The following is a 22,177-nucleotide window of genomic DNA, read 5'->3' on the forward strand; positions in this document are numbered from 1 at the left end:
CTCAGAGTGTCTGTCTGGGTTCCTCAGCTCCTAGATCCCTCCCCTCAGAGTGTCTGTCTGGGTTCCTCAGCTCCTAGATCCCTCCCCTCAGAGTGTCTGTCTGGGTTCCTCAGCTCCTAGATCCCTCCCCTCAGAGTGTCTGTCTGGGTTCCTCAGCTCCTAGATCCCTCCTCTCAGAGTGTCTGTGTGGGTTCCTCAGCTCCTAGATCCCTCCCCTCAGAGTGTCTGTCTGGGTTCCTCAGCTCCTAGATCCCTCCCCTCAGAGTGTCTGTCTGGGTTCCTCAGCTCCTAGATCCCTCCTCTCAGAGTGTCTGTGTGGGTTCCTCAGCTCCTAGATCCCTCCCCTCAGAGTGTCTGTCTGGGTTCCTCAGCTCCTAGATCCCTCCCCTCAGAGTGTCTGTCTGGGTTCCTCAGCTCCTAGATCCCTCAGCCTCAGAGTGTCTGTCTGGGTTCCTCAGCTCCTAGATCCCTCCCCTCAGAGTGTCTGTCTGGGTTCCTCAGCTCCTAGATCCCTCCCCTCAGAGTGTCTGTCTGGGTTCCTCAGCTCCTAGATCCCTCCCCTCAGAGTGTCTGTCTGGGTTCCTCAGCTCCTAGATCCCTCCCCTCAGAGTGTCTGTCTGGGTTCCTCAGCTCCTAGATCCCTCCCCTCAGAGTGTCTGTCTGGGTTCTTCAGCTCCTAGATCCCTCCCCTCAGAGTGTCTGTCTGGGTTCCTCAGCTCCTAGATCCCTCCTCTCAGAGTTTCTGTGTGGGTTCCTCAGCTCCTAGATCCCTCCCCTCAGAGTGTCTGTCTGGGTTCCTCAGCTCCTAGATCCCTCCCCTCAGAGTGTCTGTCTGGGTTCCTCAGCTCCTAGATCCCTCCCCTCAGAGTGTCTGTCTGGGTTCCTCAGCTCCTAGATCCCTCCCCTCAGAGTGTCTGTCTGGGTTCCTCAGCTCCTAGATCCCTCCCCTCAGAGTGTCTGTCTGGGTTCCTCAGCTCCTAGATCCCTCCCCTCAGAGTGTCTGTCTGGGTTCCTCAGCTCCTAGATCCCTCCCCTCAGAGTGTCTGTCTGGGTTCCTCAGCTCCTAGATCCCTCCCCTCAGAGTGTCTGTCTGGGTTCCTCAGCTCCTAGATCCCTCCCCTCAGAGTGTCTGTCTGGGTTCCTCAGCTCCTAGATCCCTCCCCTCAGAGTGTCTGTCTGGGTTCCTCAGCTCCTAGATCCCTCAGCCTCAGAGTGTCTGTCTGGGTTCCTCAGCTCCTAGATCCCTCCCCTCAGAGTGTCTGTCTGGGTTCCTCAGCTCCTAGATCCCTCCCCTCAGAGTGTCTGTCTGGGTTCCTCAGCTCCTAGATCCCTCCCCTCAGAGTGTCTGTCTGGGTTCCTCAGCTCCTAGATCCCTCCCCTCAGAGTGTCTGTCTGGGTTCCTCAGCTCCTAGATCCCTCCCCTCAGAGTGTCTGTCTGGGTTCCTCAGCTCCTAGATCCCTCAGCCTCAGAGTGTCTGTCTGGGTTCCTCAGCTCCTAGATCCCTCCCCTCAGAGTGTCTGTCTGGGTTCCTCAGCTCCTAGATCCCTCCCCTCAGAGTGTCTGTCTGGGTTCCTTAGCTCCTAGATCCCTCCCCTCAGAGTGTCTGTCTGGGTTCCTTAGCTCCTAGATCCCTCCCCTCAGAGTGTCTGTCTGGGTTCCTCAGCTCCTAGATCCCTCAGCCTCAGAGTGTCTGTCTGGGTTCCTCAGCTCCTAGATCCCTCAGCCTCAGAGTGTCTGTCTGGGTTCCTCTGCTCCTAGATCCCTCCCCTCAGAGTGTCTGTCTGGGTTTCTCAGCTCCTAGATCCCTCAGCCTTAGAGTGTCTGTGTGGGTTCCTCAGGTCCTACAACACTGCCAACCTAATGGAGGACCTGAAGGGGCTGTACAGGACGGCCGGCCAGTACGGCCGAGGCATTAGCTTCATCTTCACCGACAACGAGATCAAGGATGAGTCCTTCCTGGAGTACATGAACAACGTCCTGTCTTCTGGACAGGTCAGAGGTCACACACACATGGCTGGGGGGGGGGGGGGTGGGGGTGGGGGGGGGGGGGACTGCTGTCATCTGGGGGTGCATTTGATTTTGGGTGCAGTACAGGGTGGAGTTATCACTGACAGGAGTGCAGCGGCAGTCTCAGATGATCACAAGTGTTGTAAATGATGAAGATAAACAATTCTGAATGTAGTGTTGTAGTGTGTCATATTATAATTGTAGTGTTTGATTTCAATATTATACTACTTCTATTGCATATTTTATATTGTTACACTACTAGCATTGCAGGAGACTATTGCACAAGTTTGTCCTGGGTGGGATATTAGAACCCAGACTGTGACCCCTGACCCCACCTGACCCTCATCTGATCCCCCACTTGACCCCTGACCCCTCACCTGAGGGATCTTCCATCTTCCCCAGGTGTCAAACTTGTTTGCTCGAGACGAGATCGATGAGATTATCAGTGACCTCATACCAGTCATGAAGCGGGAGTTTCCACGGCGACCACCGACCAACGAGAACCTGCACGAGTATTTCATGAGCCGCGTGCGTCAGAACCTGCACGTGGTTCTGTGCTTCTCTCCTGTGGGGGAGAAGTTCCGGAACCGAGCGTTGAAGTTCCCAGCTCTCATCTCAGGCTGCACTATGGACTGGTTCAGCCGCTGGCCCAAGGACGCCCTCATCGCCGGTCAGTATCATAGCAACACAGGAAGAATATGAAATGTGGTCATTTATATTTATTTATTTATGTATTTTTCTTTGACATCATTCTGCTGTCAATTGCTTTAACTACTGAGCTAAGCCCTCATTCATGCTACATTCTCCATGTACATAAGTTAAAGGCATCAAAGTGATGTAGCTGTCCCAAAAAATATAAAACATAATTCATTTGAACCTGTAAAGTGCACTAATGTTTTTTCTTGTGTTCTGAAGAGTTAAGAGTTGTTTAGTAAATACTGTACACTCTGTTCAGCATACAGAAAAAAACAAGCCTGGACTAATGTGCCAAACTGTTTCCAAATTGATACAAATTCAAATTCAAACCTCTAGTACATGCAGTCCATTAAAGGAAATACATAAAAAACGGCAGTAACAACAGTTAATTGGTATTTTTATATCCTCTACTAAGTGTCTGTGCTTAAGTTTGTGTGCATGCACATGTTCACCTTAAACATGCATCACTGTGTAGTTAAGAGCAAGCATAACAGCAACCACGCTCTACCTCTCTCTCGCCCCTCTCTCCTTCCTCTCTCCTCCCTCTCTCCTCCCTCTCTCCTCCCTATCTCGTCCCTCTCTCGCCCCTGTCTCCTCCCTCTCTCCTCCCTCTCTCGCCTCTCTCCTCCCTCTCTCGCCCCTCTCTCCTCCCTCTCTCGCCCCTCTCTCCTCCCTCTCTCGTCCGTCTCTCACCCCTCTCTCGTCCCTCTCTCCTCCCTCTCTCGCCCCTCTCTCCTCCCTCTCTCGTCCCTCTCTCGTCCCTCTCTCGCACCTCTCTCCTCCCTCTCTCCTCCCTCTCTCGCTCCTCTCTCCTCCCTCTCTCGTCCCTCTCTCGTCCGTCTCTCACCCCTCTCTCGTCCTTCTCTCGCCCCTCTCTCGCCCCTCTCTCGCCCCTCTCTGTCTCACCCCCCCCAGTCTCACAGCACTTCCTGTCCCAGTACGACATCGACTGCTCTCCGCAGGTGAAGGCTGAGGTGGTGCAGTGCATGGGCTGCTTCCAGGACGGTGTGGCGGAGAAGTGTGTGGACTACTTCCAGAGGTACCGGCGCGCCACCCACGTCACGCCCAAGTCCTACCTGTCCTTCATCCAGGGATACAAGACCATCTACAGGGAGAGACAGGCCCAAGTCCAGACCCTGGCCAACAGGTACGTCACACTCTATTCATTACTATCATTAATAATGTATTTATTTAGCAGATTCTTCTGTTTAACTTGACATATAAGGGGCATTTGAACCTGTGGTTTGTTGATCTTCAGTCAAAAGCTGCACCCCTATACCCATGAATGATGTGGCTGGTAAATAAAGACACTTTTGTGGGATTCAAACCCACAATCTCTTCATCTGCAGTCCAAAACTGGAGCTGTGCTCACCCCTAGGTTTATGTGGGCTCTAAGTGCTGTGCACAAGTGGTGAATCCCTCTGTGCCACTACTTGTAAACAGTGCAGTACATTGAACTGAGAAGTGCCGATGTTGCCTCTCCCAGGATGAACACAGGCCTGCAAAAGCTGAAGGAGGCATCCCAGTCAGTCGCAGGGCTCAGCATGGAGCTGGAGGTCAAGGAGAAGGAGCTGCAGATCGCCAACGACAAGGCCGACATGGTGTGTGTCTGTGTGTGTGTGTGTGTGTGTGTGCGTGTGAGTGTCTGTGTCTCTACCTCCAGGCTACTGCTGTATTCAATCACAAAGTGTCTACGTGTGTGCGTCTCTACCATTGTTGTCTTCATACACAGTGTCAGGCATTGAGCAATGACAGTCCATTCAATGACAGAGCCTCCAACTCACCCAGTCTCAACGCTCTGAGTTGACAACATGAGACATGAATGAGCTCCCGTTCTGGAAGTGGTCAAAGCTGAGCTTCTGTTCTCTTCAGAACACACACTCAGGGATGTTCCATCACGTGTTCCACGTTCCGTAGGCTTGACATGTGTCATGCTCGTACGACCTACTGTAGGTGGTTGCAGCTCATTTGTGCTTGTTCATTATCAAATGAACCTTTAGCGCTCAGACAAAAACACAGCACATATCTGTCTAGTCTGTATTTTTTCACTGAATCTTTGCATGGAGACCTAGGGAGTTATGGGGCTCCGTGTACGGATAATCTGTAAATTAGGAAGTTTTAGTGTTAGGGTTAGTATAGTCGTTTATTTATTGCCATCTGTATATTTAGGAAGTTCACTTATCTAAGCTCAGCATAGATGTACATTTTGTCCGTGTACTTATATGTTATGTTATGCCAGGTGCTTGCGTTGTCTTGTCTTAAGAATTTCAGTGCCCAGTCTAACCTTGTGTTGTTCTGTGCATCTGACAAATAAAAGATTTGACTTGAACTTGAACTACAGATTAAGGCTCAACTATGGACTGTTTACACTCCTACTCGCAAACTGCCCAATACATCGGCAATAGAAGCAGCGATGGTTGACTATAGGAAAATGTGCGGCGGAGTCTACGGCGGAGTCTACAACGTCCGCACATGGCGGCCATCTTGCTACAGTCAACTCGCTCACCCATAACATTGGGTTGGTGCTACATGTACTTTTTAAATGACCATAACTTGCTAAATTTTCAACCGATTTTTTAAACGGCTTGGTTTGTTATCAACGTCAGAGATGAAGCTTAGCAAGATGGCCGCCATGTGCGGACGTTCGACTCCATTAGCCGGCAACGCGGACAAGACATCTAGGCTCTATATATATCTATGGAGGTGACCCTGTTACAACCCTGGTGTGTGTGTGTGTGTGTGTCCCAGGTGCTGAAGGAAGTGACAGTAAAGGCCCAGGCAGCAGAGAAGGTGAAGCTGGAGGTGCAGAAGGTGAAGGATAAGGCCCAGGCCATAGTGGACAGCATCTCAGCTGACAAGGCCATCGCAGAGGAGAAGCTGGAGGCCGCACGGCCGGCCCTGGAGGAGGCAGAGGCTGCCCTGCAGGTATAGAGGTTGGGGTAGAGGCTAGGGCTGCCCTGCAGGTATAGATGCTGGGGTAGAGGATGGGGTAAAGACTGGGGCTGCCCTGCAGGTATAGAGGCTGGGGTAGAGGCTGGGGCAGCCCTGCAGGTATAGAGGCTGGGGTAGAGGCTGGGGTAGAGGCAGAGGCTGCCCTGCAGGTATAGAGACTGGGTTAGAGGATGGGGTAGAGGCAGAGGCTGCCCTGCAGGTATAGAGACTGGGTTAGAGGATGGGGTAGAGGCAGAGGCTGCCCTGCAGGTATAGAGGATGGGGTAGAGGCTGGGATAGAGGCCTAGGCTGCCCTGCAGGTATAGAGGCTGGGGTAGAGGCTGGGGTAGAGGCTGGGGCTGCTCTGCAGGTGTACAGGCTAGGGAAGAGGCAGGGGTAGAGGCTGGGGCTGCCCTGCAGGTGTAGAGACTGGGGTAGAGGTAAGTCAAAGCATGTCCTATTTTTCCAGATGTGTATCCAGTCTTGAGGGTTGAAGTTGGTTTAGATGCAGTTCTATGGGTCTATGTACTACAATACAACACTTCCTACAACCCTCTGACGATCTCCTCCCGTTCTCAACCTTGTCGCCCGTATCAACTCCTCCAGACCATCAAGCCCTCGGACATCGCCACGGTGCGAACGCTGGGCCGCCCCCCGCACCTCATCATGCGCATCATGGACTGCGTGCTGCTGCTGTTCCAGAGGAAGGTGAACACGGTGAAGATCGACCCCGAGAAGAACTGCACCACTCCCTCTTGGCAGGACTCCCTTAAGATGATGACCGGCGGGAACTTCCTGGGCAGCCTGCAGGTACGTGCTGCGGGTGGGTGGAGCTCCGTGGTTAGAGCCCTTGACGGCTAAGATCGTGACTGTTGTAGGATCGAAGCCCCAACCCCTGTACTGTATGTCGCCTTGGATAAAATCGGACACAGACTAGAACACACACACATATTATTACACATAATACACACGATACACACACACAGATCACTGCTCCAGCCAGCACCATCTGTCCTGGTGATGTGGGTGTTTAGGTGGCCTGGCTCTGACAATCCTAGTCTCTCTTTGCTTTTCATGTCTTTCCTTCTAACGGCCTCCTCTTCTTCTAACTACTTTCTTCCCCTCCTCCTCTCCCTTCACCCTCCTCCTCCTCTCCTCCTCTCCCCTCACACCCTCTTCCTTCTCTCCCCTCACATCCTCTTCCTCCTCTTCTCTTCCTCCTCTCCCCTCACATCGTCTTTCTCCTCTTCTCTTCCTCCTCTCCCCTCTTACCCTCTCCCGCCCGCCCCTGGCAGCAATTCCCTAAAGACAGCATCAACGAGGAGATGGTGGAGCTGCTGCAGCCCTACTTCGACATGAGCGACTACAACATCGAGACGGCCAGGCGTGTGTGCGGCAACGTGGCTGGGGTCTGCTCTTGGACCAAGGCCATGGCCTCCTTCTTCTCCATCAACAAGGAGGTGCTCCCCTTGAAGGTGAGGGGGGGGGTTTGTGAAGGGTTTCTGAGTGTGACTGTGTGAATGGTTTGTAAGTAGGGGTGTGACGGGACATAGTTCAAAAAAGCAACAATTCAAAAATGCTAGGTGACAAGATAACATCAAATGGGCACTTTAGTTTCAGTAGAGATGCAGTGAATTGGAGCTCTATGTTAATGAATTGACATGCTTACATTCAATCTCTTGACAAGCCACCACAAACATGACTGTCCGGGGTGTGTGATGGCACAGCGCTGTGCTTCAGAGCTGGGCTGTTTTCCTGCTGTTTGTGCAGCAGGTAAAGAGCCCCCTTGCGGTGCCCCATTTGAGAGCTGCTGCGGTCACTGTTCTCCCCAGGCCAACCTGGCGGTGCAGGAGAGCCGACTGACCGTCGCCAACGAGGACCTGCGTGAGGCCCAGGCCGAGCTGGACGACAAACAGGCCGAGCTGGACGTGGTGCAGGCAGAGTACGAGAAGGCTCTGACGGAGAAACAGGTGAGGGCAGGACAGGTGAGGGCAGGACAGGTGAGGGCAGGACAGGTGAGGGCAGGACAGGTGAGGGCAGGACAGGTAAGGACAGGACAGGTGAGGGCAGGACAGCTGAGGGCAGGACAGGTGAGGGCAGGGCAGGGCAGGACAGGTGAGGGCAGGACAGGTGAGGGCAGGACAGGTGAGGGCAGGACAGGACAGGTGAGGGCAGGACAGGTGAGGGCAGGGCAGGACAGGTGAGGGCAGGGCAGGACAGGTGAGGGCTGGGCAGAGCAGGGGAGGGCAGGGCAGGGCAGTTGAGGGCAAGGCAGGTGAGGGCAGGGCAGGTGAGGGCAGGTGAGAGCCAAACATGTGAGGGCAGCGCAGGTGAGGGCAGGACAGGTGAGGACAGGGCAGGTGAGGGCAGGGCAAGGCAGGTGAGGGCAAGGCAGGTGAGGGCAGGGCAGGTGAGGGCAGGGCAGGTGAGGACAGGACAGGTGAGGTCAGGTGAGGGCAGGACAGGTGAGGGCAGGGCAGGTGAGGGTAGGACAGGTGAGGGCAGGAAGGTGAGGGCAGGACAGGTGTCACAAAACACACCTTTATGTGGAGTGCATTTATTTTGAGAATACAAATCAAGAATACAAACAACTGTTGCCACAATTATTGGCACCCTTACTGCCAATAACCCTCACTGGCACCCTCCCTTTTCCAGTAAAACAGCATCAAGTCTTGTCCTTCACTTCTACTAAGGTTGGAGAATACAGAGCTAGGGGGTCTAAGAGTATTCCTCTTTAGACATCTGAGAATCAGTATGCCCAAAGCTGTACACTGGGCTGTCTCTCAGTGTGATGAAGAACTTGTGGAGAATAAGCACACAAGCTTACACCACACTAAGTTACACAACACTAAGTTACACCACACTAAGTTAAACCATTCAGTTACAGCTTTCTCAGCATCTTAACTAGACACTCTTGTAGTACTAAAGGTATCACAGTGGCATTATCATCAAAGTTGAGGGTGAAAACAAACACACTTTTTGTGGGCAGACATTTTATACTGAAAAACAAGCTGGGGGGCAGGATAACACAATTCTCAAAAGACAGAATTGGAAAAACTATTTACGGAGCATTTACGGCTCCTCCCCCTCCCCCTGCATGGCTCCTCCCCCTCACCCTGGATGGCTCCTCACCCTCACCCTGCATGGCTCCTCCCCCTCACCCTGCATGACTCCTCCCCCTCACCCTGCATGACTCCTCCCCCTCACCCTGGATGGCTCCTCCCCCTCACCCTGCATGACTCCTCACCCTGCATGACTCCTCCCCCTCCCCCTGGATGGCTCCTCCCCCTCCCCCTGGATGGCTCCTCCCCCCTCAGACGCTGCTGGAGGATGCGGAGCGCTGCAGGCACAAGATGCAGACGGCGTCCAGCCTCATCAGTGGCCTGGCCGGGGAGAAGGAGCGCTGGACAGAGCAGAGCAAGGAGTTCGCTGCCCAGACCAAGAGACTCGTCGGTAGGCTCACTCTCACACCTTGTCTCGCCTTCATGTTCACCACAGAGAAGACCTGCTACCTAAATCAGTTTTCACCATAGCATAGAAAGGAATTTACAGAACAGACTAGAAAAGAATAGAATGAAACTTGAATGTCCGCCCAAGATGGACGTTTTTCTTTGGCTTCCCATTGGACAAGATCTCAAACACACACACAATCTGCATTCGCTAAATACACTCTGCGTTCATTCTAAACATTCACTCAAAATCTTATAGTGTGTGATTACCCTCACTCACAACCAACCTGTCCTGTCTGAACATCAACATGGCAAACGCTGAAACTGATCAACTGTAAAGATGTATTATGGGCAGTTTGTAAGTGAAGTTTGACAGGAAAGGCAGGGAGAGAAAGGGGAAGACATGCAATAAAGGGCCCGGGCAAGATTCGAACCCTGGCCACTGTGGTACCCTTTCTTATCCTGTAAGCTACCAGGGTGCCAACCAATCACCTTCTTGCAGGTGACGTTCTCCTGGCCACTGCCTTCCTGTCCTACTCCGGACCTTTCAATCAGGAGTTCCGGAACCTTCTCCTGGGCTCCTGGCAACGGGAAATGAAGACCCGGATGATCCCGTTTGGCAGGAACCTCAACCTGACAGACCTGCTCGTCGATGCGCCCACCGTGAGCGAGTGGACCCTCCAGGGCCTCCCCAACGATGACCTATCCATCCAAAACGGGATCATCGTGACCAAGGCTGCCCGCTTCCCCCTCCTCATCGACCCCCAGACCCAGGGGAAGATTTGGATCAAAAACAAGGAAATACGAAACGAACTACAGGTTGGTGACTTTTTGTTTTCAGTCAGGTACTCTAGACCTGACTACAGCTTTGAGACCTTAACTGCTTTTTGTTGATAAATGAGTGCTTTTCTCTTCCCATCTAATTCATCATTAAGACGATTTTTTTGAATGTTCTACAACTTTTGTCACCAACACTGCTTCTTCTAGCTCCGCCTTCCACATGATCCCTCAGACTTTTTCAGTTTTTTGGTACTTGAACAATCTTCCTGAATGGACTGTATTATAATGGAACGCAACCCAAACCTCGGTTCCAGATCACCTCGCTGAATCACAAGTACTTCAGGAACCATCTGGAGGACAGCCTGTCCCTGGGACGCCCCCTGCTGATCGAGGACGTGGAGGAGGACCTGGACCCAGCCCTGGACAACGTGCTGGAGAAGAACTTCATCAAGACTGGCTCCACATACAAGGTTCAGTCAATGTCAACGGATTGATTGATTTGATTCTTTATTCATTGGTAATCAACACGGCTCTTTCTAGCACAGTCTACTCATTCTATAATAAGAATGGTCTGATTTGTTAATTTTAAAAAAGTGCAGGAAGCACAATTGCATTTTTATCTGCAGCATGATGTTTGTAAGTTCTTAATTTGGGTGAAAACACCCCTTTAATATACCGTCTGTATCATGTGTCGCTTCTGTTGGTTTTTACACCATACGTCCATTTGCTTCTCCTAAAAGGAAGTATTTAAATAGACTTTCAAAACAAAACTTGTTTACCAAACTAACAAATGAATGGCACTGAGAAAAACGTAATTTTAAAATCTATGCTGTGTCTATTTTAACATAATTGAAAGAGGCTGTTCCCATGGCTCAGTGTGATGGGAGTGGGTGCTGGTCTGTAGACGACAAACAAACAGGACGGAGAGTATCTTCCTCTCCACTCTTGGGGTCATTATTTCAACAAGTAGCACTTTTCATGTCCACATAATGTCCCTGATATTTACAAAACACACAATTACAATGTCCCGTATCGTCAAATCAGACCTATCATTTTGCCCTGCGATGTTTTATCGGAAATTGCCGTTCTGAGGCTGAATTGGGTCTAATCCTGGATAATGCAGGAAATGGAAATGACGTGTTGCAGGCAGTCTTTTCTAATTTGATAGCTGTGGCTTGTAAAACAGGTTAGCTCCGCGCAGGCCTGTCTGCGTAGCTCACCAGTACGCTGCCCGTGTTCCTGCTACGCGTCTTAGTTGTTAGCACGCGAGCAACGGGCCCCTGCTGGGGGTCACGGCCTGATGCCAGATGCCTGGGGAAGTGGCTGAAGAGTGACAGACTGTCCTCTCTGGAGGCACGGCTCTCCATCTCATTATCACTTCTCCAGCTCGGCCTGCAGTCTCAGGCTCCCAGTAACCATAACAGCTGCCTCCCTCACACACTCACAGACTGAAAAACCCACAAATAGGGAGAAGACATCATGGAGGAGGGAGCCATTGCTCCTGACAGCTGTGTAGCTCTGTAAATACACAGGGGTGTGAAAAGAAGCAGCTGTGGTACGATTAAATAAAAACCCAGGCCTCTGAAGTGTTGATGATGAGTGGCAGCTTGTGGGGCTGTTTATCTGCCGGTTTATCTGCCTGTTTTCCATCACTTCTGTGTTTGAGTCAGAGTATAGATTGGACACTGTTTAGCTGAAAAAACATGTAGCTTCTCTGCTAATTAATATGCCAGTGCATCTCTGTTTAGAGCACTTTTTAAAATGTAACTTTAATTTAAAAAAAAATAGGCTTAGGTTTAGAATGAACAAATGTCAGTCCGAGTTTAGCTGATATAACAAGTTGAGAACGTTTCTGATCGGCTGGTCCTGACCCCCAGGTCAAGGTCGGAGACAAGGAAGTGGACGTGATGCGAGGCTTCCGTCTGTACGTGACCACGAAGCTGCCCAACCCCGCCTACACCCCTGAGATCAGTGCACGCACCTCCATCATCGACTTCACCGTCACCATGAAGGGCCTGGAGGACCAGCTGCTGGGCAGAGTCATCCTCACAGAGAAACAGGTGAGACAGGGTCATGCAGGGGAGACAGGTGAGGCAGGGGAGACAGGTGAGACAGGGTCATGCAGGGGAGACAGGGTCATGCAGGGGAGACAGGGTCATGCAGGGGAGACAGGGTCATGCAGGGGAGACAGGTGAGACAGGGTCATGCAGGGGAGACAGGGTCATGCAGGTGAGACAGGTGAGACAGGATCATGCAGGGGAGACAGGGTCATACATGGCAGACAGGCTAGCCAGGGTCATCGCATTCTGCTAAGATTGTTGAACATAACCCTAACCATAAGGTGCCCACCTCACCTGTACCCCATGGTTCCTCTGTGTGGCTCAGGAGCTGGAGAAGGAGAGGACCGACCTCATGGAGGACGTGACGTCTAACAAGCGTAAGATGAAGGAGCTCGAGGACAACCTCCTGTACCGCCTCACCAGCACGCAGGGCTCCCTAGTGGACGACGAGAGCCTGATCGTCGTCCTGGGCAACACCAAGCGCACAGCCGAGGACGTGACCCAGAAGCTGCAGATCGCGGCCGAGACGGAGGTCCAGATCAACAGCGCTCGGGAGGAATACCGGCCCGGTACGATGTCTGTCCAGGCTAGCCACAAGGATAGTACAACTACCCTCTAGAAAAAATGTTGGGTATAAGGATAGCAAGACTACCCTCTAGCTAACATGCTGGGTATAAGGATAGTAAGAATACCCTCTAGCTAGCAGGCTAGGGACAAGGATAGTAGACTAAACTATAATTTAGCAAAACCTTTTAGCCAACAGGCAAAGTACAAGCATAGGAAAACTACCCTCTCGCTAACAGACAAGGTACAAAGGCAGAAACAGCACAGTGGTAGAGCACTTGACTGTAGATTAATGTCATGGTTTTGTTATGTATTCATTTAGCCAACATTATTTTCCATGTACAGTAAAGGGGAATCTGAACCTGTGACCTTTTAATAAGGATAGTAACCCTAACAGAAAGGATATCAATTAATTATTACACTACACATGGTTGTTTTCATTTGATATGAGATCGCAAAAACAGTCAATTAATATTGTCAGCTTTAATGTCCTTACATTTGTTATAATTCCAATTAGTTTCATGTGGAAATTATCCACCACAATTATGTTAAGTGTCCAATGTGTGTTCTGTGCAGTGGCCACCAGGGGCAGCATACTATACTTCCTCATCACTGAGATGAGCATGGTGAACGTGATGTACCAAACCTCGCTCAGACAGTTCCTGGGCCTGTTTGACCTGTCTCTGGCCAGGTAAGGCTCTTCCACAATCTTATGTCACACAGACAATATTTGGTTCAGCTTTCAGTTTTTACTGTATTTCATAGACTAGTCTTTGAACGACGACCTGCACACACCACCCCAAAATCAATGGAGATACTTGGGGCGGTGCTCAGATTGACCTGCTGTGCTGATTCATGTGGGGAACATGCCCTGGATGGTACTCTGTCCTTTTATGTACTCACAGCTTGTGTTAGTCGGACATAAAGGGCTAAATGTATTGCATGCTGATGATAGCAGCCACAGGCCTGACTGCTCTCTCCATACAGGTCATCAAAGAGTCCAATCACAAGCAAAAGGATCGGCAACATCATCGAGTGCATGACCTTCGAGGTGCACAAGTACGCTGCCAGGGGGCTATACGAGGAGCACAAGTTCCTGTTCACCCTGCTGCTCACGCTTAAGATCGACATGCAGAGCAACCGCATCAAACACGACGACTTCCTCACGCTCATCAAAGGTCGCATGTCCTCTCTCTGTTTACGTCCCTCGTTTGTTTTGCACAAACTCACTTGACTCCTCCCTTTGCAACCCCATCCCTCACTTGAATCCTCCCCTCGCAACCCCATCCCTCTCTTAAACCATGGGCCGATTCTTGTGTTTCCCATTCTTTTTACTCAGACAGACTGCCCTGAACCAGTGCCGTATCTAGGAAGCGCTTCCCTAACCCTGTGCTGTAACCAGGAAGTGCTTCTCTAACCCTGTGCTGTATCCAGGAAGTGCTTCTCTAACCCTGTGCTGTATTCAGGAGGTGCTTCTCTGGACCTGAAGGCTTGTCCTGTAAAGCCAGCTAAGTGGATCCTGGACATGACCTGGCTGAACCTGGTGGAACTGAGCAAGCTCTGGCAGTTCTCTGACATCCTGGAACAGGTAGCTAATGTGGCTAATGCTACGTTACTGCCTTTTACTAACATCTACACTCTAGTTACACCGAGTACTGTGCGTACACTCATTTAATCCCAGATAACCTTCAGATTCAGAGAAACAAATACCTTGAACAACAAAGGAACAGATTAACTGTGTGTGTGTGTGTGTGTGTGTGTACGTGTGTGTGTGTGCAGATCAGCCGTAATGAGAAGCAGTGGAAAGCCTGGTTTGATAAGGAGGCCCCAGAGGAGGAGGTGGTTCCTAACTCGTATGACCAGACGCTGGACTGCTTCCGTAGACTGCTGCTCATACGCTCCTGGTGCCCCGACCGCACCATAGCTCAGGTACGCCTCACCTGCCCTCTTCTGACCTCACTATAGCACAGGTAGATCTCACCTGCCCTCACCATAGCACAGGTAGACCTCACCTGCCCTCTTCTGACCTCACTATAGCACAGGTAGATCTCACCTGCCCTCACCATAGCACAGGTAGACCTCACCTGCCCTCACCTGACCTCACCATAGCACAGGTAGACCTCACCTGCCCTCACCATAGCACAGGTAGACCTCACCTGCCCTCACATGACCTCACCATAGCACAGGTAGACCTCACCTGCCCTCACCATAGCACAGGTAGACCTCACCTGCCCTCACCTGACCTCACCATAGCACAGGTAGACCTCACCTGCCCTCACCTGACCTCATTATAGCACAGGTAGACCTCACCTGACCTCATTATAGCACAGGTAGACCTCACCTGCCCTCACCATAGCAAAGGTAGTAGACACATTGTTTGGATTGCCGTCCCCCGTCCCAGGCCAGGAAGTACATCGTGGACTCCATGGGGGAGCGCTACGCCGAGGGGGTGATCCTAGACCTGGAGAGGACATGGGAGGAGTCAGACCCCCGCTCTCCCCTCGTCTGCTTCCTGTCCATGGGCTCCGACCCCACAGACTCCATCACGGCCCTGGGCAAGAGGCTGAAGATGGACACGCGCTACGTGTCCATGGGGCAGGGGCAGGAGGTGCACGCCCGCAAGCTCCTGCAGCAGACCATGGTCAACGTGAGTAGAGGAGGAGAGGAACTAGCTGTGTGTATGCTCTGGAGCTCTGGAGAGAAGCGTCTCCTGAAGTGAGTGAAACGGATGCGTTGTGTGTGCGGGGCATAGCTTTAATGATATGCTTTTTGAAAACGTTCTATTCCCATCATCACTTTTTTATTAACAATGTTATATTTCACGACTGCATCCTCAGTGATTCAAAAAAGCTGTCTGAAAGCTGTTTGAAAACAAACCTGTTCCCTGTTAATGGGTACAACACAGTGCTGTAGCATACCTTCAGGTGGAGCAAGCAGGTACAGTGCTGTAGCATACCTTCAGGTGGAGCAAGCAGGTACAGTGCTGTAGCATACCTTCAGGTGGAGGAAGCAGGTACAGTGCTGTAGCATACCTTCAGGTGGAGGAAGCAGGTACAGTGCTGTAGCATACCTTCAGGTGGAGGAAGCAGGTACAGTGCTGTAGCATACCTTCAGGTGGAGCAGGCCAGAATAGTACAGTGCTGTAGCATACCTTCAGGTGGAGGAAGTCAACATGTGTTTGTGCGTAGACGAGGGCTGCTGTGCTTTCTATAAGCACTGTTTATATATTATATTTATATGTCCCTTTAGATTAAAACATCTGCCACATGAATACAATTTTGTAATATTTCTAATTAAAGTGAACAGGCAAGGCTGAGAATGTGTCTCTGAGACTAAACTTTAGAGCTTTTATACATGAATATAAGTTTGTATTTACAGTATACTTTGAAAGTATAATTTTAGCATAACATTCTTGACCACTTTAATACATATATGCATTTGCACATACGGTAAGCTTTGAAAGTAAACTTGAAGTATGATATTTTCTGGCTTGGGAGATTAGGGGGATGTTACCACAGGGGTCCTCGTCCCTAACTGACGTCCGTGCTGCTGTGCGTGTGCAGGGCGGCTGGGCTCTGCTCCAGAACTGCCACCTGGGCCTGGACTTCATGGACGAGCTGATGGACACCGTCACGGAGACGGACGCCGTCCACGACAGCTTCCGCCTCTGGATGACCACGGAGGTCCACAAGCACTTCCCCATCACCCTCCTGCAGATGTCAATCAAGTTCACCAACGAACCACCGCAGGGCCTGAAGGCGGGGCTTAAAAGGACGTATGGAGGTGAGGCTCGATCGCACGCACGCTGTGGGAAAACATCTCGCACTCAGAGCTGAAGCTTTAATAGAATAGATTAGATGTGTCCAATCCATTCAAATAGAATACATTTCTAATAATGATAATATGATGATGATGATGACATCATCATATTAACCCCTGCCTGCCTCTCCCCCTCTGACCCCTGCCTGCCTCTCCCCCTCTGACCCCTGCCTGCCTCTCCCCCTCTGACCCCTCCCTGCCTCTACCCCTCTGACCCCTCCCTGCCTCTACCCCTCTGACCCCTGCCTGCCTCTCCCCCTCTGACCCCTGCCTGCCTCACCCCCTCTGACCCCTGCCTGCCTCTCCCCCTCTGACCCCTGCCTGCCTCTCCCCCTCTGACCCCTGGCTGCCTCTCCCCCTCTGACCCCTCCCTGCCTCTACCCCTCTGACCCCTCCCTGCTTCTCCCCAGGCATCAGCCAGGACCTGCTGGACGTCAGCACCATGCAGCAGTGGAAGCCCATGCTGTACGCTGTGGCCTTCCTGCACTCCACCGTTCAGGAGAGGCGAAAGTACGGCTCGCTGGGCTGGAACATCCCCTACGAGTTCAACCAGGCCGACTTCAACGCCACCGTCCAGTTTGTGCAGAACCACCTGGACGACATGGATATCAAAAAGGTGCAACCAGTGCCGTGGGCTTAGGGTTAGGGATTGGAAAGGTTTTGTTGCACCCCGGTGGAAAGTTGATCTGTTGGTAATAGTTTCATTTTCTTTAGAAGTTGTCTTCTGGAAGTGTGTGTGTAGTGTGTATTGTGTGTAGTGTGTGTAGTGTGTATTGTGTGTAGTGTGTGTAGCGTGTAGTGTGTAGTGTGTGTAGTGTGTATTGTGTGTTGTGTGTGTAGTGTGACGTGGTCTGTGTGCGTCGCCAGGGCGTGTCGTGGCACACGGTGCGCTACATGATCGGGGAGATCCAGTATGGAGGCCGAGTGACAGACGACTACGACAAGCGCCTCCTCAACACCTTCGCCAAGGTCTGGTTCAGCGAGAGCATGTTCACGCCTGACTTCCACTTCTACAAAGGCTACAGCATCCCCAAGTGCACCAACGTGGACCTGTATCTCCAGCACATCCAGGTGGGTGGGTGGTGTGGGGGTGGTGTGGGGTGGGGTGTAGGTGGTGTGGGGGTAGTGTGGGGGTGGTGTGGGGGTGGTGTGGGGGTGGGGTGGGGGTGGTGTGGGGGTGGTGTGGGGGTGGTGTGGGGGTGGTGTGGGGTGGGGGTGGTGTGGGGTGTAGGTGGGGTGTAGGTGGGGTGTAGGTGGTGTGGGGGTGGTGTGGGGGTGGTGTGGGGGTGGGGTGGGGTGGGTGGTGTGTCCGCAGGCAGGAGACTGCTGTGTTGGACTCCAAACACAAATGTGTTTTAAGCCTATCCAGCTAACTATATCACCATAGAATATGAAAATGTGTATAGGGTATATGGTACATGATTGTTGCATTACATATAACTTCTAAGCATATGCGTGCCTCTTTGGCTGCCTGCAGCATGCTTTTGTGTGTGTGTGTGTACAGAAGTATAGTGTTGGTGAAGGTAGTTTAGTGTTCCGGAAGCTGCAGTGTATTTGAGGCTTGTTCTGTTTTTAGATAGCGCTCATTAGAGGTGCAAGCTACACAGGCAGACACTCATTAGACCAGCCTGGCTCTGGGAAACGACTGCAACCATCGCCCTGGGCTCCCAGCGTGTGTCTTTGGGCTTTCAAGGGGCTAAGAAGACAATTACAATCAAATAATATCCCTTCAAGAATTAACTGCAATGAATATGAATAAACAAGCAGAGAAAATAGTCGATAGTTATATTTTTTGGGTATCCAGTTAAGACAAGCTGAGGTGGCTTGTAATCTAAGTGGAACAGATTACATCTCTGTTCCGGCAGGAGTTCTCAGTGTCTGGTTTGTTTGTAAACGTCTACTTGTCAGCACTGTCGGGGAAGCCTTTAAGTCAAGCATTTCATTGCAAACGACCGTATTTCCTCTCACCCCAACCCCCATGTTGTGTCCTCAGGGCCTGCCAGCGTATGACACCCCTGAGGTGTTTGGCCTGCACCCCAACGCAGACATCACCTACCAGAGCAAGCTGGCCAAGGACGTCCTGGACACCATCCTGAGCATCCAGCCCAAGGACAGCTCCAGCGGGGACGGGGAGACACGCGAGGCCATCGTGGCCCGCCTGGCCGACGACATGCTGGACAAGCTGCCCCCGGACTACGTCCCCTTTGAGGTCAGCAGGGGGAGGTCAGCAGGGGGAGGTCAGCAGGGGGAGGTCAGCAGGGGGAGGTCAGCAGGGGGAGGTCAGCAGGGGGAGGTCAGCAGGGGGAGGTCAGCAGGGGGAGGTCAGCAGGGGGAGGTCAGCAGGGGGAGGCTTTCTGGGTTCATTTGCTCGGATTTCCGTTCAAATTGATTTAGTTTGTGTGTTGTGATTCGGGAACTATTTTGGAAGATTTCATTTGTAAAATGTATTTTTTAAACACACAAGGTTTACATGGCTGTGTTCCATAACTGTGGTCCTTACGTAGGTTCCATATCTAGGTTCCGAAACTTGGGTTCCTCACCTGGTGTCATATCCTGCAGTGGGTGTGTCACATCCTACAGTGGGTGTGTCACATCCTGCAGTGGGTGTGTCACATCCTACAGTGGGTGTGTCACATCCTGCAGTGGGTGTGTACCGTGTGTGTGTGCGGTTCATCCAGATGAAGCGTTCTGTTGTCAGGTGAGAGACAGGCTGGTGAAGATGGGCCCCTTCCAGCCGATGAACATCTTCCTGCGGCAGGAGATCGACCGCATGCAGCGTGTCATCGTCCTGGTCCGCAGCACTCTGACTGACCTCAAGCTGGCCATCGACGGGACCATCATCATGAGCGAGAACCTCCGAGACGCTCTGGACTGCATGCACGACGCACGCATCCCTGCTCGCTGGAAGAAGGTCAGGCTGTTCTCACACAGCACCGTCTCACACGCGTGTGTGTTCAGAGAGGGAGAGTGTGTGTGTGTGAGTTCAGAGATAGATAGAGAGAGAGAGAGAGAGAGAGAGAGAGAGAGAGAGAGAGAGAGAGAGAGAGAGAGAGCGAGAGAGAGAATGGTCAGACAGTGCAGCAAATGTGTGTTCTCTATCCAGCAGCTGACACGTACCGTGAACATCATTTAAATAACATCTCAGTTCTCATCAGCGCTCAGGCAGTAAAATAATATGTTTATCAGACAGATGGCAAGAAGTTTGACATCACGTTAAACTGTCGAGGCTACTTTTTTTTTTCATGCAATCAGCGGGGGGGAAAACGATCCAAAAGTTGATGGGGATTATTCGAAAGAATTCAGAATGTTGAGGTTGCCCTGGCTGTTCTAGAACTCACTATTGAGTTCCGGGCCTTGGCTCTGCGGTGCATGAGTGAGCAGCTCTGAGCGTGCACCTGTGGCCTGTGTTCCAGGCGTCGTGGGCCTCCAGCACCCTGGGGTTCTGGTTCACAGAGCTGCTGGAGCGGAACCGACAGTTCCAGGCGTGGGTCTTTGAGGGGCGTCCCAACTGCTTCTGGATGACGGGCTTCTTTAACCCTCAGGGTTTCCTGACAGCCATGAGACAGGTAGGAGGCAAGCGCTTCCCCTTCACTGAGGAGCACAGGCAGGTCCTCCTACAACACAGTCCCTTTATAGACTAGACTCTGTTTAGTTCCAGAATGCCCTTTTCATGCTTGCGATGTTGGGGGAGGGGGGCATGTACTGTAAAAGTTCAATTCGTTTTTAGTGAGGTCATCAGTCAGGTTCTGGATGAAGGAGTTATCCACGTCCAGGCTAAACTGTCTGATCTCTTCTAAACTGTCGGACCTCTTCCAAACTGTCTGACCTCTTCTAAACTGTCTGACCTCTTCTAAACTGTCTGATCTCTTCTAAACTGTCTGACCTCTTCCAAACTGTCTGACCTCTTCTAAACTGTCTGACCTCTTCTAAACTGTCTGACCTCTTCTAAACTGTCTGACCTCTTCTAAAAGTCTCTGACCTCGTTGAAACCCTCCAACCCCCGTCCAAACCATCGAACCCCCTCGAAACAGTTTGTCCCCTTCTAAACCGACTGCCCCCCCCCACCCCACCCCCACCCCTCCACAGGAGATAACCCGAGCCAACAAAGGCTGGGCCCTGGACCGCATGGTGCTGTGTAACGAGGTGACCAGGTGGATGAAGGACGACATCAGCCAGCCCCCGTCCGAGGGCGTGTACGTGTACGGCCTGTACCTAGAGGGAGCCGGCTGGGACCGCAGGAGCTGCCGCCTCCTGGACTCCAAGCCCAAGGTCCTGTTTGAGATGATGCCCGTGGTGAGGATGTACGCGGAGAACAACGGTGAGCGGGGCGGCCGAGGGAGCCGAGGGGAAGCTTAGTGGTTAGAGCATGTGCCTGCAGGTCAAGTGGGATGCAGGGTTCGAGTCACCCCCCTCCTTTGGATAGAGGCGTCTGCTCTATGGATTGTGTTTGTTTGGCTGCTATAGAGGCAGCAGGTACAGTTCCTAATACACTGCTGTGTTATTATAATAGGCAGACTGCAGCATGCTGAGTAAACACGCATCTCACCCTGCCGTATGCCAAACCCAACCCTTGTGATTTGGACTCGTGTGAGAGCTGTCACAGCTCAGTAGCTTCAGTCAGCTGTGCTGTAAGCTGCCCCACAACTGGCATCTCCCCATAGAATTAACGCTGACCTTAGAAGCTGTTGAAATGATCATCATTTATTAGCCAGTCATGTTTACTGTAAATCCAAACTGTTCTTTGACTCTGACCACCAAAACACAGTAGAACTACAGTAGAACTTCTGATCCGTGGTCCGCTGCTGGATGTTTTATGATTTTTTTTAAATGTTAATATTGTATTGCTGTAAGCACTGCTTGGACGTCGCTCCGGATAAAAACACGTACATGCCTGTCAAATAAAATATTGAATTATTGCCACATATATCCAATTGCAGGTGTGTTTGTGAGCTTGTGTCATATGTCCCGTGTCCTCCCAGGACTCAGAGACCCCAGGCTGTACCCCTGTCCCATCTACAAGAAGCCTGTGAGGATGGACATGAACTTCATCGCTGCCATCGACCTGCGCACGTCTCCTCCTCCAGAGTACTGGATCCTCCGGGGCGTGGCCCTGCTGTGTGACGTCAAGTAGCATCCCAAGCTCCGCCGCCTGTCATAGGGCTCTCCCTCCACGCAGGAAACACTTTGAGTTTAACGTTTTCACGTTTTTCTATATGTTTATATATATATTTCTATATGTTTATATATATATTTCTATATGTTTATATATATATTTCTATATGTTTTGGGCCTTTGTGAGCTTTTGATGGTGTTTTTTATTGATAGTTAGAGAGAGACGGGTCAGCAGGGAGGGGGGGCGGGCATGCAGGAATTGGCCTCAGTGGGATTTGAACCCAAGCACCTGCATCAGGCATCAGCTTTAATGGTACGTGCAGTCATTCACACATCTGGACAGTTTGTACGTCAAATGTGACAGGAAAGGCAGGCAGGGAGGCAGAGAGGCGGAGAAGGAGGGATGGGGAAGACGTGCAGGAAATGTCTTAGGTGGGATTTGAACCCCTGCCGTTAGCCTAGCCTTAATGGTACATGGGGAACCCCTGTACATGTCATACCACTGAGATGTCCTGGTGCTGTTCTAACGGGGTCCTGTTCACCAGTCAACCCATGAGAGACAAAGACAAAACTGTCCTCCAGCTTTAAAACCTTCACGTAGCTCTGAGAAGAAGGAAAAACGAAACCTTTGCACATTAAATACATACAAATGTTTATTTTACAAAAACAATGGCATTAAAGCATCATAAAACATTTCTTGTTGTCTTCTCTTACAAAAACAAAAAATAATTCCCAAATAAGTCCAGCGTCAAGACCAC

The 22,177-nt window shown here is 51.4% G+C and overlaps 1 protein-coding gene across 2 annotated transcripts in view; it reads left to right on the forward strand.

Annotated features, from left to right (window-relative positions):
- The window catches only part of dnah5 (dynein, axonemal, heavy chain 5), a 64,557-nt gene extending 42,466 nt beyond the window's left edge, over positions 1–22,091 (forward strand). For both annotated transcript variants that reach the window (XM_047042577.1, XM_047042587.1), the window contains exons 55-80: positions 1,840–1,993; positions 2,411–2,678; positions 3,620–3,851; positions 4,191–4,305; positions 5,453–5,629; positions 6,242–6,445; positions 6,931–7,110; positions 7,468–7,605; positions 8,953–9,088; positions 9,587–9,903; positions 10,179–10,334; positions 11,742–11,924; positions 12,250–12,493; positions 13,065–13,179; positions 13,476–13,666; positions 13,955–14,076; positions 14,268–14,417; positions 14,890–15,135; positions 16,052–16,271; positions 16,718–16,923; positions 17,175–17,378; positions 18,301–18,516; positions 19,006–19,218; positions 19,721–19,873; positions 20,394–20,625; positions 21,287–22,091. In XM_047042577.1, the coding sequence (XP_046898533.1) occupies positions 1,840–1,993; positions 2,411–2,678; positions 3,620–3,851; positions 4,191–4,305; positions 5,453–5,629; positions 6,242–6,445; positions 6,931–7,110; positions 7,468–7,605; positions 8,953–9,088; positions 9,587–9,903; positions 10,179–10,334; positions 11,742–11,924; positions 12,250–12,493; positions 13,065–13,179; positions 13,476–13,666; positions 13,955–14,076; positions 14,268–14,417; positions 14,890–15,135; positions 16,052–16,271; positions 16,718–16,923; positions 17,175–17,378; positions 18,301–18,516; positions 19,006–19,218; positions 19,721–19,873; positions 20,394–20,625; positions 21,287–21,438 (4,924 nt within the window). In that variant the 3' untranslated portion in view covers positions 21,439–22,091. The remainder of the gene's footprint in view (positions 1–1,839; positions 1,994–2,410; positions 2,679–3,619; positions 3,852–4,190; positions 4,306–5,452; positions 5,630–6,241; positions 6,446–6,930; positions 7,111–7,467; positions 7,606–8,952; positions 9,089–9,586; positions 9,904–10,178; positions 10,335–11,741; positions 11,925–12,249; positions 12,494–13,064; positions 13,180–13,475; positions 13,667–13,954; positions 14,077–14,267; positions 14,418–14,889; positions 15,136–16,051; positions 16,272–16,717; positions 16,924–17,174; positions 17,379–18,300; positions 18,517–19,005; positions 19,219–19,720; positions 19,874–20,393; positions 20,626–21,286) is intronic.
- Positions 22,092–22,177: the final 86 nt, after the last annotated feature.

Source organism: Hypomesus transpacificus, chromosome 2, assembly GCF_021917145.1.
Source record: "Hypomesus transpacificus isolate Combined female chromosome 2, fHypTra1, whole genome shotgun sequence".
Taxonomy (NCBI): Eukaryota; Metazoa; Chordata; class Actinopteri; order Osmeriformes; family Osmeridae; genus Hypomesus; species Hypomesus transpacificus.